A 13,720-nucleotide genomic window follows, 5' to 3' on the forward strand; every position below is an offset into this window, starting at 1 on the left:
CTGTGACATAACAATAGGTTACTGTGACTCTGTGACATCACTGGCAATGTAATGCTATGACACTGTGACATGAATGACAATAGGTTACTGTGACATTGTGACACTACTGACAATGTAATGCTATGACATTATGACATCAATGACAATGTAATGCTGTGACACTGTGACATGAATGACAATAGGTTACTGTGACACCACTGACAATGTATTGCTATGTCCCTGTGACATCACTGACAATGTAATGCTATGACACTGTGACATGACAATGAGTTACTATGACACTGTGACATCACTGACAATGTAATGCTATGACACTGTGACATGGACATGACAATGAGTTACTATGACACTGTGACATCACTGACAATGTAATGCTATGACACTGTGACATGACAATGAGTTACTATGACGCTGTGACATCACTGACAATGTAATGCTATGACACTGTGACATGGACATGACAATGAGTTACTATGACACTGTGACATGACTGACAATGTAATGCTATGACACTGTGACATGACAATGAGTTACTATGACACTGTGACACCACTGACAGTATAATGCTATATCAATGTGACATGAATGGCAATAATTACTGTGACATTGCGACATGAAAATAGGTTACTGTGACGCTGTGACATTACTGATAATGTAATGCTATGACACTGTGACATCACTGACAATGTTATGCTATGACACTGTGACATGAATGACAATAGGTTTCTGTGACACTGTGACATCACGGACGATGTAATACTTTGATACTGTGACATGAATGACCCTAAATGTTTGGTACCTGTGAGATCACTAACAATGGAATTCTGTGATACTCTTAGATGAGTATAGATTTCAGTGTCACCGTGGCACAACTGACAATGTAATGCTACAAATCTAAAGAATGACAATACTGTATATAACTGTGTCACAGTAACTTAATTGACAATGTAATTCGTTAACATGAATCACATCAATGACAACAGATGTCTGTTCCAATGTAACATAACTGAACATCTATTTATATGAAAGGAACAAAAATAGGTACAAGTAGATCAATAACCAGAACAAAGCAGAAACAGCACTGGCCCAGAACTGGAACAAAACCATAAACTTGGAACCAAAACAAGAAGTAAACGAGAATCAAAGTAGAGAAAAAGAGTCTTTTAACCTAAAAAAAAAAAAATCCATACAATAGACAGTAGATTCCCATGTCACTATGACATCACTGACAATGTAATGCTATGCCACTGTGACATGAATATGTTACTGTAACACTGTGACATCACTGACAATGTAATGCTATGACACTGTGACATGAATATGTTACTGTAACACTGTGACATCACTGACAATGTAATGCTATGCCACTGTGACATGAATATGTTACTGTAACACTGTGACATCACTGACAATGTAATGCTATGCCACTGTGACATGAATATGTTACTGTAACACTGTGACATCACTGACAATGTAATGCTATGACACTGTGACATGAATATGTTACTGTAACACTGTGACATCACTGACAATGTAATGCTATGACACTGTGACATGAATATGTTACTGTAACACTGTGACATCACTGACAATGTAATGCTATGACACTGTGACATGAATATGTTACTGTAACACTGTGACATCACTGACAATGTAATGCTATGACACTGTGACATGAATATGTTACTGTAACACTGTGACATCACTGACAATGTAATGCTATGACACTGTGACATGAATATGTTACTGTAACACTGTGACATCACTGACAATGTAATGCTATGACACTGTGACATGAATATGTTACTGTAACACTGTGACATCACTGACAATGTAATGCTATGCCACTGTGACATGAATATGTTACTGTAACACTGTGACATCACTGACAATGTAATGCTATGCCACTGTGACATGAATATGTTACTGTAACACTGTGACATCACTGACAATGTAATGCTATGACACTGTGACATGAATATGTTACTGTAACACTGTGACATCACTGACAATGTAATGCTATGACACTGTGACATGAATATGTTACTGTAACACTGTGACATCACTGACAATGTAATGCTATGCCACTGTGACATGAATATGTTACTGTAACACTGTGACATCACTGACAATGTAATGCTATGCCACTGTGACATGAATATGTTACTGTAACACTGTGACATCACTGACAATGTAATGCTATGACACTGTGACATGAATATGTTACTGTAACACTGTGACATCACTGACAATGTAATGCTATGCCACTGTGACATGAATATGTTACTGTAACACTGTGACATCACTGACAATGTAATGCTATGACACTGTGACATGAATATGTTACTGTAACACTGTGACATCACTGACAATGTAATGCTATGCCACTGTGACATGAATATGTTACTGTAACACTGTGACATCACTGACAATGTAATGCTATGCCACTGTGACATGAATATGTTACTGTAACACTGTGACATCACTGACAATGTAATGCTATGACACTGTGACATGAATATGTTACTGTAACACTGTGACATCACTGACAATGTAATGCTATGACACTGTGACATGAATATGTTACTGTAACACTGTGACATCACTGACAATGTAATGCTATGACACTGTGACATGAATATGTTACTGTAACACTGTGACATCACTGACAATGTAATGCTATGACACTGTGACATGAATATGTTACTGTAACACTGTGACATCACTGACAATGTAATGCTATGACACTGTGACATGAATATGTTACTGTAACACTGTGACATCACTGACAATGTAATGCTATGACACTGTGACATGAATATGTTACTGTAACACTGTGACATCACTGACAATGTAATGCTATGACACTGTGACATGAATATGTTACTGTAACACTGTGACATCACTGACAATGTAATGCTATGCCACTGTGACATGAATATGTTACTGTAACACTGTGACATCACTGACAATGTAATGCTATGCCACTGTGACATGAATATGTTACTGTAACACTGTGACATCACTGACAATGTAATGCTATGACACTGTGACATGAATATGTTACTGTAACACTGTGACATCACTGACAATGTAATGCTATGCCACTGTGACATGAATATGTTACTGTAACACTGTGACATCACTGACAATGTAATGCTATGCCACTGTGACATGAATATGTTACTGTAACACTGTGACATCACTGACAATGTAATGCTATGACACTGTGGGGTCTATTTACTAAGCCGTGGATGGAGATAAAGTGGATGGAGAAAAAGTACCAGACAATCAGCTCCTAACTGTCATTTTTCAAACCCAGCCTGTGACATGGCACTAAGGAGCTGATTGGCTGGTACTTTATCTCCGTCCAATTTATCTTCATCCAAGTCTTAGTTAATAGACCCCTAAGACATGAATATGTTACTGTAACACTGTGACATCACTGACAATGTGATGCTATGCCACTGTGACATCACTGACAATGTGATGCTATGCCACTGTGACATCACTGACAATGTGATGCTATGCCACTGTGACATCACTGACAATGTGATGCTATGCCACTGTGACATGAATGACAATGTAATGCTATGACACTGTGACATGAATGACAATATGTTACTGCAACACTGTGACATCACTGACAATGTGATGCTATGCCACTGTGACATGAATGACAATGTAATGCTATGACACTGTGACATGAATGACAATATGTTACTGCAACACTGTGACATTAATAACACTGTTATTCTATGATAGAGGGAAATTAATGACACCAGATTCATGTGACACTGTGACATCACCATCAATGTTAGTCTATGACACTGTGACATCACTGACAGTAACACTAAGACACTATGACACAGAAGAGAATAGATTACTGTGTCCCTGTGACATGAATGACAATAGATTTCTGTCTCACTGTGAAATCAATGTTAATGACATTTTAGGAAATGGACAGTATTTTAGTCAATATAGGGGGTAATTCAGACTGCATTGCAGCAGCAGTCTGAATTACTATCCGCAGTGCGAGCGCGCAGTGGGTGCACTGCGCATGTGCAGCTAGTGAGATGCGAAAGCATCTCACTGGTGCGATCGCCTCTGCCTGATTGACAGGCAGAGGCGGTCGCACGGCGGGAGGAGGCGTGCCAACGGCGTTAGAACGCCGTTGGCAGGCCGCGTTCTGGACAACGGAGGCGTGTCTGGACCGCTGGGGGGCACTGTGGCTGTGTGACGTCGCACGCAGCCACTGCGACCCGGTGCATGGCGGTTAGCCCCCTGCCAGCGTGCAGGAGCTGTGCTGGCAGGGAGCTACTTGTCAGGTACAACAGCATCGCCGCCGTCCGACGCTTTTATACCTGTACAGGGAGGTAGGGCCTGACTCTTGCCCTGTGCTGGGTGTCCCCCCGCATGTCAGAGAAAATTTAAATTTAGCACATCTACGATCAGGTCTGAATCACCCCCACAACACTTATCACCATCAGTTTTCTCTTTCACATAAATATCACTCCAATAGGTAATGTACAGCTGGATTATTAGTTGACAGGTTGATTTTTTATTTGCTTTTTTTCATTATCTTGCATCATCTTTATATACTGGCAGTCCAAGATCTAAAATTAATTATCACTACTTTATGTGATCAATAGGATAAGGTGTTTCTATTAGAAGCAGCCATTGAAGAGCTATACTGATAATTATGTGTAGGCTTATGGGGTTAACTCTTTCTTTCATCTCCCCAACTTTGGGAGAAGATCGAGCAGCGATTTGTCAGAATCAATGTTTTTTTGCCAAAACCAGCCTGTTAGTAGGTGGGACAAGAACAGTTACAAAGATAATCAAGATATGTACAAAACAGGAAATGACCAGCAGAATGGTGAATGCAAGTCTTTGGATATTTTGTATTTACCCACTTTGTTCTGTTTGACATAAGGATTGTAAAAAAAAATAAAAACAAAACTACAGACAGACCTCTGAGTCTGGAACGAGTTATGACATATTAATTTCTGCAGTTCCTAAGAAGGGACCCTGGACACCTATATCAGCAATAATCCTTGTGTCATATATACCATGTTTGCACTAAAATGTTGAAACATTGGCCCTCATTCCGAGTTGATCGCTCGCTAACGATTTTCGCAGCGCAGCGATCAGGTAAAAAAACGGCAAAACTGCGCATGCGTTCGGGCCGCAGGGCGCACGCGCAACGTACTTTCACACAAAACTATGCAGTTTTACACAAGGTCTAGCGACTCTTTTTCATCGCTCTGTTGATCGGTGAGTGATTGACAGGAAGTGGGTGTTTCTGGGTGGTAACTGGCCGTTTTCTGGGAGTGTGCTAAAAAACGCAGGCGTGTCAGGTGAAAACGCAGGCATGCCTGGGGAAACGGGGGAGTGGCTGGCCGAACGTAGGGCGTGTTTGTGATGTCAAAGCAGGAACTAAACAGACTGAAGTGATCGCAAGGAAGGAGCAGGTCTCCAGCCACTCTGAAATTGCATGAAAAAATGTCAGCACTATTCTGCTAACCTTTCGGTCGCACTTCTGCTAAGCTAAGATACACTCCCAGAGGGCGGCGGCTTAGCGTTTGCACTGATGCTAAAAGCAGCTAGCGAGCGATCAACTCGGAATGAGGGCCATTGTTTGGTGTCCACCATTAGTCCATTGGGCAAATTTAAAAAAAACTAAAAGTATAGGTGTAAATAACACCCAGTACTCCCGGCGCAATAGAATATAAATTAATTTCACTTGTGTTTGAAGTTCACAAACTGCACGGACCAGGCTTTGCAAGAGCCCAAATAGCAAAAGAAACTAGATTACACAGGAAGGTGTCAATGCGCTTTAGTGACTGAAAACACAGTGAATATTAGATAGATGTCTGTTTTCACTCATAAAACCAGAAGACTTGCTAATAATGTAAACATTTACTGATACAATAACATCACACTTAATATTGTTTCAGTTGTCTATAATAATGTCATAAAATGTAGCAGCTCTAAACTGTCACATAACAGTCAGTATATATTGCAATATCAGTTCAATTAGAATTACGTTCAGCCTATAATATATGCAGAAATAGCAAAAGGTCAATTGGGTCTTCTATTAGAGTAAATTGGAGACATTGGCCCTCATTCCGAGTTGTTCGCTCGGTAATTTTCTTCGCATAGCAGCGATTTTCCGCTAATTGCGCATGCGCAATGTTCGCACTGCGACTGCACCAAGTAAATTTTCTAAGAAGTTTGGTATTTTACTCACGGCATTACAAGGTTTTTTCTTCGTTCTGGTGATCGGAGTGTGATTGACAGGAAGTGGGTGTTTCTGGGCGGAAACTGGCCGTTTTATGGGAGTGTGTGAAAAAACGCTGCCATTTCTGGGAAAAACGCGGGAGTGGCTGAAGAAACGGGGGAGTGTCTGGGCGAACGCTGGGTGTGTTTGTGACGTCAAACCAGGAACGAAACTGACTGAACTGATCGCAGTGGCAGAGTAAGTATCGAGCTACTCAGAAACTGCAAAGAAATTTCTATTCGCAATTTTGAGAATCTTTCGTTCGCAATTTTGCTAAGCTAAGATTCACTCCCAGTAGATGGCGGCTTAGCGTGTGCAATGCTGCTAAAAGCAGCTTGCGAGCGAACAACTCGGAATGAGGGCCATTGTTCCTTTATATTTGTGCTGTAGCAAACAAAATCTATCTTGTGGCACTAGCGGCAAATAGAAGACCCAATTGACCTTTTTAAGCTAACAGGCTATTTCTGCATATATTATAGGCTGAACGTAATTCTAATTGAACTGATATTGCAATATATACTGACTGTTATGTGACAGTTTAGAGCTGCTACATTTTATGACATTATTTTAGACAACTGTAACAATATTAAGTGTGATGTTATTGTATCAGTAAATGTTTATATTATTAGCAAGTCTCCTGGTTTTATGAGTGAAAACAGACATCTATCTAATATTCACTGTGTTTTCAGTCACTAAAGCGCATTGACACCTTCCTGTGTAATTGGGCAAATTTACTATGGTACGGGTTTACATAATTGGAGTTGTTGCCCACAGCAACCAATCAAATTATAGCTAGTATACTATTTTCTAGAATGTTCTGTAAGCTTGCGAGCAGGGCCCTCTTACCTCTATGACTGTTTGTTTTTACCTGGCTTTGTCTTCTAATTGTGCCCATTTGTAAAGCACAATGGAATTTGTTGTGCTATATAAGAAACTGTTAATAAATAAATAATGTTCTGGGTATGTGTTAGCCAGATTCTGACTGGTTGCTATGGGAACACCTCCACTTTTGTTAAACCCACTCCTTAGTAAGTTTACTAAAAGATGTACTACTAAAAAACAACAACATTGTTTTCAGCAAATAGTGGAGTGAGAAAACCACACAAAGCAGCTATGCTCAGCATATGACTATGTAATCTCTGTATGTAATGGCATTTATCTAGACTCTGCACATGTTACAGTCCCTTCCATCCATGCAGGCTCTGGGTAATACTTACTTGTGGTATCAAAAGGAATCCGTCTGCAACCTCTAGTCCCAGCACTGGGAAACGGGCAGTTGTACACGATGCCTCCCTCCACAATCTCCGGTTGGCTGGTATTTGCTTTGGGTGCTCCAATCAATATACTTGTTCTGTAATAAGAGATATTACATAATATATTATTACTAAACGCACAGCTGACATAGGACAGAGCGAATTACAGCCAGAGCCTGGTTAAGGGGGCCCTGGGGACAAGTACCCTCGGGCCTCCCTCTCTCAGGGGGCCCCCCAGCAGGAGTTGCTCCGACCCAGCCTCCACCAACAGAAGCACTTCTATCTGCAGCTGCATGGGGCCTGCGGGTCAGTTGAGGTGGGAGGCATTATCGCCATTGCAGAACTGCGTCCTTGCCCCCCCCCCCCCCCCCCTTCTCAGCCATCCTCCACTTCCTCACAGATCGTACCTTCCGTAGCAGAGGCAGAGAAGGAGGAAGTGTGGAAGCTGCTGATGCTGAGAGGGGAGTGGAGTGACTCAGAGACCAGTCAAAGGAGGTTAGTCTGAACACTGTACCCACTGGTACACCGATGTGCTGAGAAGCAGAGAGGTGAGTATGCATAAACACACCAAGGCTGAGAGACAAGGTGGTGAGGCTGAGAGACAGGGTGGTGAGGTTGAGAGACAGGGTGGTGATGCTGAGAGACACAGAGACACAAGGGGATGTGTGAGATTGGGTCACACAGGAGGCAAGATGACAAAAGGGACTCAAGGCAATGAGACACAGGGGGGTGAGACTGGATGACCCAGGAGGGTGGATGACAAAGAGACACAAGGCAGTGGGGATGAGGCTGAAAGACAGGAGGGTGAGGCTGAGAGACTCAGGTGGGGAGGGTTAGTCAGAGAGACACAGGGGTTGATGAGGCACAGTATCCGGGCCTTCGACGGCCATGCAGGAGGGCAGGTGTGACCTCAGTTATTGCTAAGCATCCGATACCCCATTTAGCAGGGCCAGCACCACATGTAAGCCCCACAGCAAAGCTATGATCACCCATGCACTGCCAAATGCGGAAGGCGGCCTCAGCTGTGGCCCCATTACTGCTGTGCGCTGTGCATATGTTGGTTATGCCCTTCCCGTTTACTATTTAATGTGAAAGCATGCTCTGTCCTCACTTACCACTGATATGCTGAGATTTCATTATATCCCTTCATGAGCACAGGCACACAATGAACAAGCTTGGTCTGTACGCAGGAACTCTCACACCTATTAGCAGCCACTGACTATACACTGCACACTTGGTGTAGCAGTCACTTACACCTAATATGGCATGTCTGTGTCATATAGTAATCTGTAACATCATTTATATGGATACATTTCAAAAGAATGCTATGTACTGTATATAATGTATAGCTATCTATACATATGGATTTATAAAATGTAGACAAAAGTGATTGGACACTGACAGCAAATAGATCAATGAGATTGTATTGACAACAGTACTTTGTAGGTCCACCACATGCAGTGATTACTTCAGACACCCATCTTGGCAAACGGTACACAAGTTCCTGGACAACAGCAGGTGGTATGTTTTGCCATTACGCCTTAAGTACAATGACCAACTGCGACAATGAAGAAGGTCGAGTTAGTCTAGAACACACCCTTCACTCCAATTCGTCTCAGAGGTTCTCAATGGGGTTAAGATTTGGACTCTGAGCTGGCCAGTCCATACGGGTTGCTGAGTTTTCTGTATACCAGTTCACCGTCGCCCTGTAAGCATGACATCGCACAGCTTACAATGATCCCCTTTTCGAACTCAGCTAGTTTCGTCCGGCAATCCATTTCATTATCACATGATCTAATCAGTGCCCCCCTACCCGGTTCATACCTTCACGAACACGTGTCTGCTGCAGAAACGCACCATTTTGCCTGGGGTGGGGGGTGTCCAATTACTTTTGTCTACATAGTATGTATGTGTATATATATATATATATATATATATATATATATGTATGCAAAGCACATATTTTAACATTGATACTTTAAAGTTGCTATTTACAGTGCTTGATTTTAACCCAACAAAAGGAGTGAAAGACATTTACATTTCTGTTGGGTAAGTATAGCAGGTCAGGAGATGGACCACTGAGGAAAATGCAGGATTTCTAGTGGGGGGGTTTCCAGATGCTTGATTTTAGAGCGGGTACGGCCAGGCCATGAGGAGTACATACTGTAATTAGCACTCACCAAGCTAATATGCTGCACTATATAAGAAATTGTTAATAAATAAAATAAATAAATAATAGTCTGCCTCATCCAGAGTGCAGTGTATGTAATACCTCAGACGTCACATCTACAGGGACAGATTACATAAAGCTGTTAGATTCTGCAGTATCTGTCTGTCTGCCTATCTATCTATCTATCTATCTATCTATCTATCTATCTATCTATCTATCTATCTATCGTCTATCAATCCATCTATCTGCCACTTTACCTACATATATCGATCTATTCTCATTTGCTCTTGTAAAAGTTTGCACAACGAGAACTATGCTTCCCAGAGAAAGCCCCTTGTTATTACATATCCCACCTTTACATCGCATTGTCTGTATGGAGGCGTTTTTGCATCAATTTGCACTTATAGCACCTTCCACCAAGGCTGATCCTTTCTATGTTATGCAATGCTGAGTTTTAGATATTTTCCTTGTAACACGTAGAACTGATTTAAGCAATCTGTAGTTCTTCAGCTAATGTGGACTATTGGCAGCGTATTCTGGGACTTGTAGTTCTACATCAGCAAAATGATTACTTCTATTCTGTTTTACTTTCTAGAAAGAGGCAACATTCATCCATCTAGTGCTAACAGCCTTATACTTTGGAGTTAGCAAGTCACCAAGGCTCAATCCATTGTCTGCAACCTCTCTCACTTATAGGAAGTTCCCGGGGTCATTACCAAGTCCCTGACAGTTATTCCTCCTGCCTGTCATGACAATTAGCAGAGTCTGCACAGTATCCCCTCTACTTCACAGGACCAACAGAGCAGGGGGCTGCAATTCATTACCATTATGTCCTGGCAATCCAGGGGTTAATCATTTCCTCTCTGCAAAGCTTACTCTGGGAATCTAGAAGTAGTAAAATCAGTTCAATCTCATCCCCTCTAACCAGACCGAGGTATCGATTGTCCAGTCATTAGTGCACAAGTACTCTACGGATACACTTCTGATAGGAGCAGGTTTATGGTTATCATGTCCGCATGGCTAAAATGTTGTAAGTAGCATTATAACACTGATCCCGGCACCGGCTTTCCGTGTCTACAGTCACTCTCAGCAAAGTGACTGTAGACAAGCCATACCAATCCTAGACAGACATATAGACAGACAGACAGACAGACAGACAGACAGACATATAGAGATAGATAGATAGATAGATAGATAGATAGATAGATAGATAGATAGATAGATAGATAGAATAATGCAGCAGAAAAGAGACAGAAGTATAGAGATATGGAATAGTGGAGAGAGACAGAGGGGGATAGAGAGATGGAATAGTGGAGAGAGACAGAGGGGGATAGAGAGATGGAATAATGCAGAGAGACGGGGGATAGAGAGATGGAACAATGCAGAGAGACAGAGGGGGATAGAAAGGTGGAATTGTACAGAGAGACAAGGGGAGAGAGAGATGGAATAATGCAGAGAGACAAGGGGATAGAGAGATGGAATAAAGCAGAGAGACAGAGGGGGATAGAGAGATGGAATAATGCGGAGAGATAGAGGGGGATAGAGAGGTGGAATAATGCAGAGAGACAGAGGGGGATAGAGAGATGGAATAATGCAGAGAGACAGAGGGGGATAGAGAGATGGAATAATGCAGAGAGACAGAGGGGGATAGAGAGATGGAATAATGCGGAGAGACAGAGGGGGATAGAGAGATGGAATAATGCAGAGAGACAGAGGGGGATAGAGAGATGGAATAATGCAGAGAGACAGAGGGGGATAGAGAGGTAGAATAATGCGGAGAGACAGAGGGGGATAGAGAGATGGAATAATGCAGAGAGACAGAGGGGGATAGAGAGATGGAATAATACAGAGAGACAGAGGGGGATAGAGAGATGGAATAATGCAGAGAGACAGAGGGGGATAGAGAGATGGAATAATGCAGAGAGACAGAGGGGGATAGAGAGATGGAATAATACAGAGAGACAGAGGGGGATAGAGAGATGGAATAATGCAGAGAGACAGAGGGGGATAGAGAGATGGAATAATGCAGAGAGACAGAGGGGGATAGAGAGGTGGAATCATACAGAGAGACAGAGGGGGATAGAGAGATGGAATAATGCAGAGAGACAGAGGGGGATAGAGAGATGGAATAATGCGGAGAGACAGAGGGGGATAGAGAGGTAGAATAATGCGGAGAGACAGAGGGGGATAGAGAGATGGAATAATGCAGAGAGATAGAGGGGGATAGAGAGATGGAATAATACAGAGAGACAGAGAGGGATAGAGAGGTAGAATAATGCGGAGAGACAGAGGGGGATAGAGAGATGGAACATTGCAGAGAGACAGAGGGGGATAGAGAGATGGAATAATACAGAGAGACAGAGGGGGATAGAGAGGTGGAATCATACAGAGAGACAGAGGGGGATAGAGAGATGGAATAATGCGGAGAGACAGAGGGGGATAGAGAGATGGAATAATGAAGAGAGACAGAGGGGGATAGAGAGATGGAATAATGCAGAGAGACAGAGGGGGATAGAGAGGTAGAATAATGCGGAGAGACAGAGGGGGATAGAGAGATGGAATAATGCAGAGAGACAGAGGGGGATAGAGAGATGGAATAATGCAGAGAGACAGAGGGGGATAGAGAGATGGAATAATGCGGAGAGACAGAGGGGGATAGAGAGGAGGAATAAGAGGGGGGGGGGGGATGCACCACCTTCTGTGAATGACATAGATATTAAAATACACCAAGAAGTTATCAGCACCAGGCGGGGGATTCCTGGCCCCCATTATAAAGTGCAGTACGGGGTGTCCTGCCCGGTAATACAGGAGTGACATTATCAGAACTCAGGCAGAAGGTCATACATAGGAGCAAGTTTTGTAAAATGTGTGTGGCGCCCCTGCTGACCCTATGACAGGACAATGACATGGCTAGACACGGTGAGTGAGGCATCACACATACTGGGGGAGCCCCAGCATCCACAGCACCCCCAGAGCTGCCTCCTATGCAATCACTATATAATATAAGCCCATCACATGGTGACCCCTCTCTCTCACCCCAGCATGTGACTCTCAGATGTATATTATATATTGCCCACCTACTGCCACCCCCTTCCCTGCTGCAGAGATGCCGGCAATACTTACGTCTTGGAGTCCGGTAAATAGAAATCCACGGAGTACCCGAAGTAGCTGTGCGGGGGTCCGCTGTACACCGTCACTCTGTCCACATCCAGGTTAAATGCACGAGTTGCGGGGCGCAGCGTGAGCAGCAGCATAATGAGTGACAGCAGCAGGGACACAGCCATTCTCCCCGGGTCTAGCATCTTGCAGAGCAGAGTGCAGGTCCAGGAGGTGCTGAGCGGAGGTAGTGCTGAGTGCTGAGGCTGCTGAGTTGTGTCCTCTCTGCTGCACTCTCATGCACTCCCCTCAGCGTCCACATCCCAGAGTAGGGGGAGGTCTCACTGAGTGGTGCAGCCTCGGCTGTCACTGGGGCTGGGGAACAGGGACCATGTGCATCTCAGGGGCTCTCACCCTGCTGCTGGTACACGTGTCCTCTGCACACTGTAAGCAACAGCAATCCCTTTTCATCATTTTGGGAACTACAAGTCTCAGCAAATAGGCTGAGAGGGCTCGATGTGTCTTGTCTGGTTGCCTATCTCTGCAATAAATCTTTATAGTTCCATTAGGACCTAAGCAGACTTCTTATGTCCTGTGTCACTGCATGGAACGCAAGTCCCTGTTTTCTAGGGATTCTCCTACAGGACACTGAGGTTGTACAATGGAGAATGGTGATTACGATAGAGTACCTCTCTGGGGCAGATTTATTAAGCCTGGTGAAGTGATAAATTGCACGGTGATAAAGTACCAGCCAATCACCTCCTAACTACCATGTTACAGGCTGGGTTTCAAAAATGACAGGAGCTGACTGGCTGGTACTTTATCATCATACACTTTATCACTTCACCAGGCTTAATAAATCTGCCCCAGATGCTTATACACTGTGGACAGAGATTGCTAAAATAATTCACTGCATTA

General features: G+C 43.2%; 1 protein-coding gene across 2 annotated transcripts in view; it reads right to left on the reverse strand.

Moving 5' to 3' along the window:
* ITGA8 (integrin subunit alpha 8) overlaps window positions 1–13,466 on the reverse strand; it is a 262,641-nt gene extending 249,175 nt beyond the window's left edge. The window contains exons 1-2 of one of the 2 annotated variants that reach the window (XM_063921465.1): window positions 12,830–13,466; window positions 7,501–7,634 (exon numbers count right to left, since the gene is read on the reverse strand). In XM_063921465.1, coding sequence (XP_063777535.1) covers window positions 7,501–7,634; window positions 12,830–13,008 — 313 coding nt within the window. In that variant the 5' untranslated portion in view covers window positions 13,009–13,466. The remainder of the gene's footprint in view (window positions 1–7,500; window positions 7,635–12,829) is intronic. The other variant, XM_063921464.1, reaches the window with a different exon arrangement.
* Window positions 13,467–13,720: the final 254 nt, after the last annotated feature.

This window comes from Pseudophryne corroboree, chromosome 5, assembly GCF_028390025.1.
Source record: "Pseudophryne corroboree isolate aPseCor3 chromosome 5, aPseCor3.hap2, whole genome shotgun sequence".
Taxonomy (NCBI): domain Eukaryota; kingdom Metazoa; phylum Chordata; class Amphibia; order Anura; family Myobatrachidae; genus Pseudophryne; species Pseudophryne corroboree.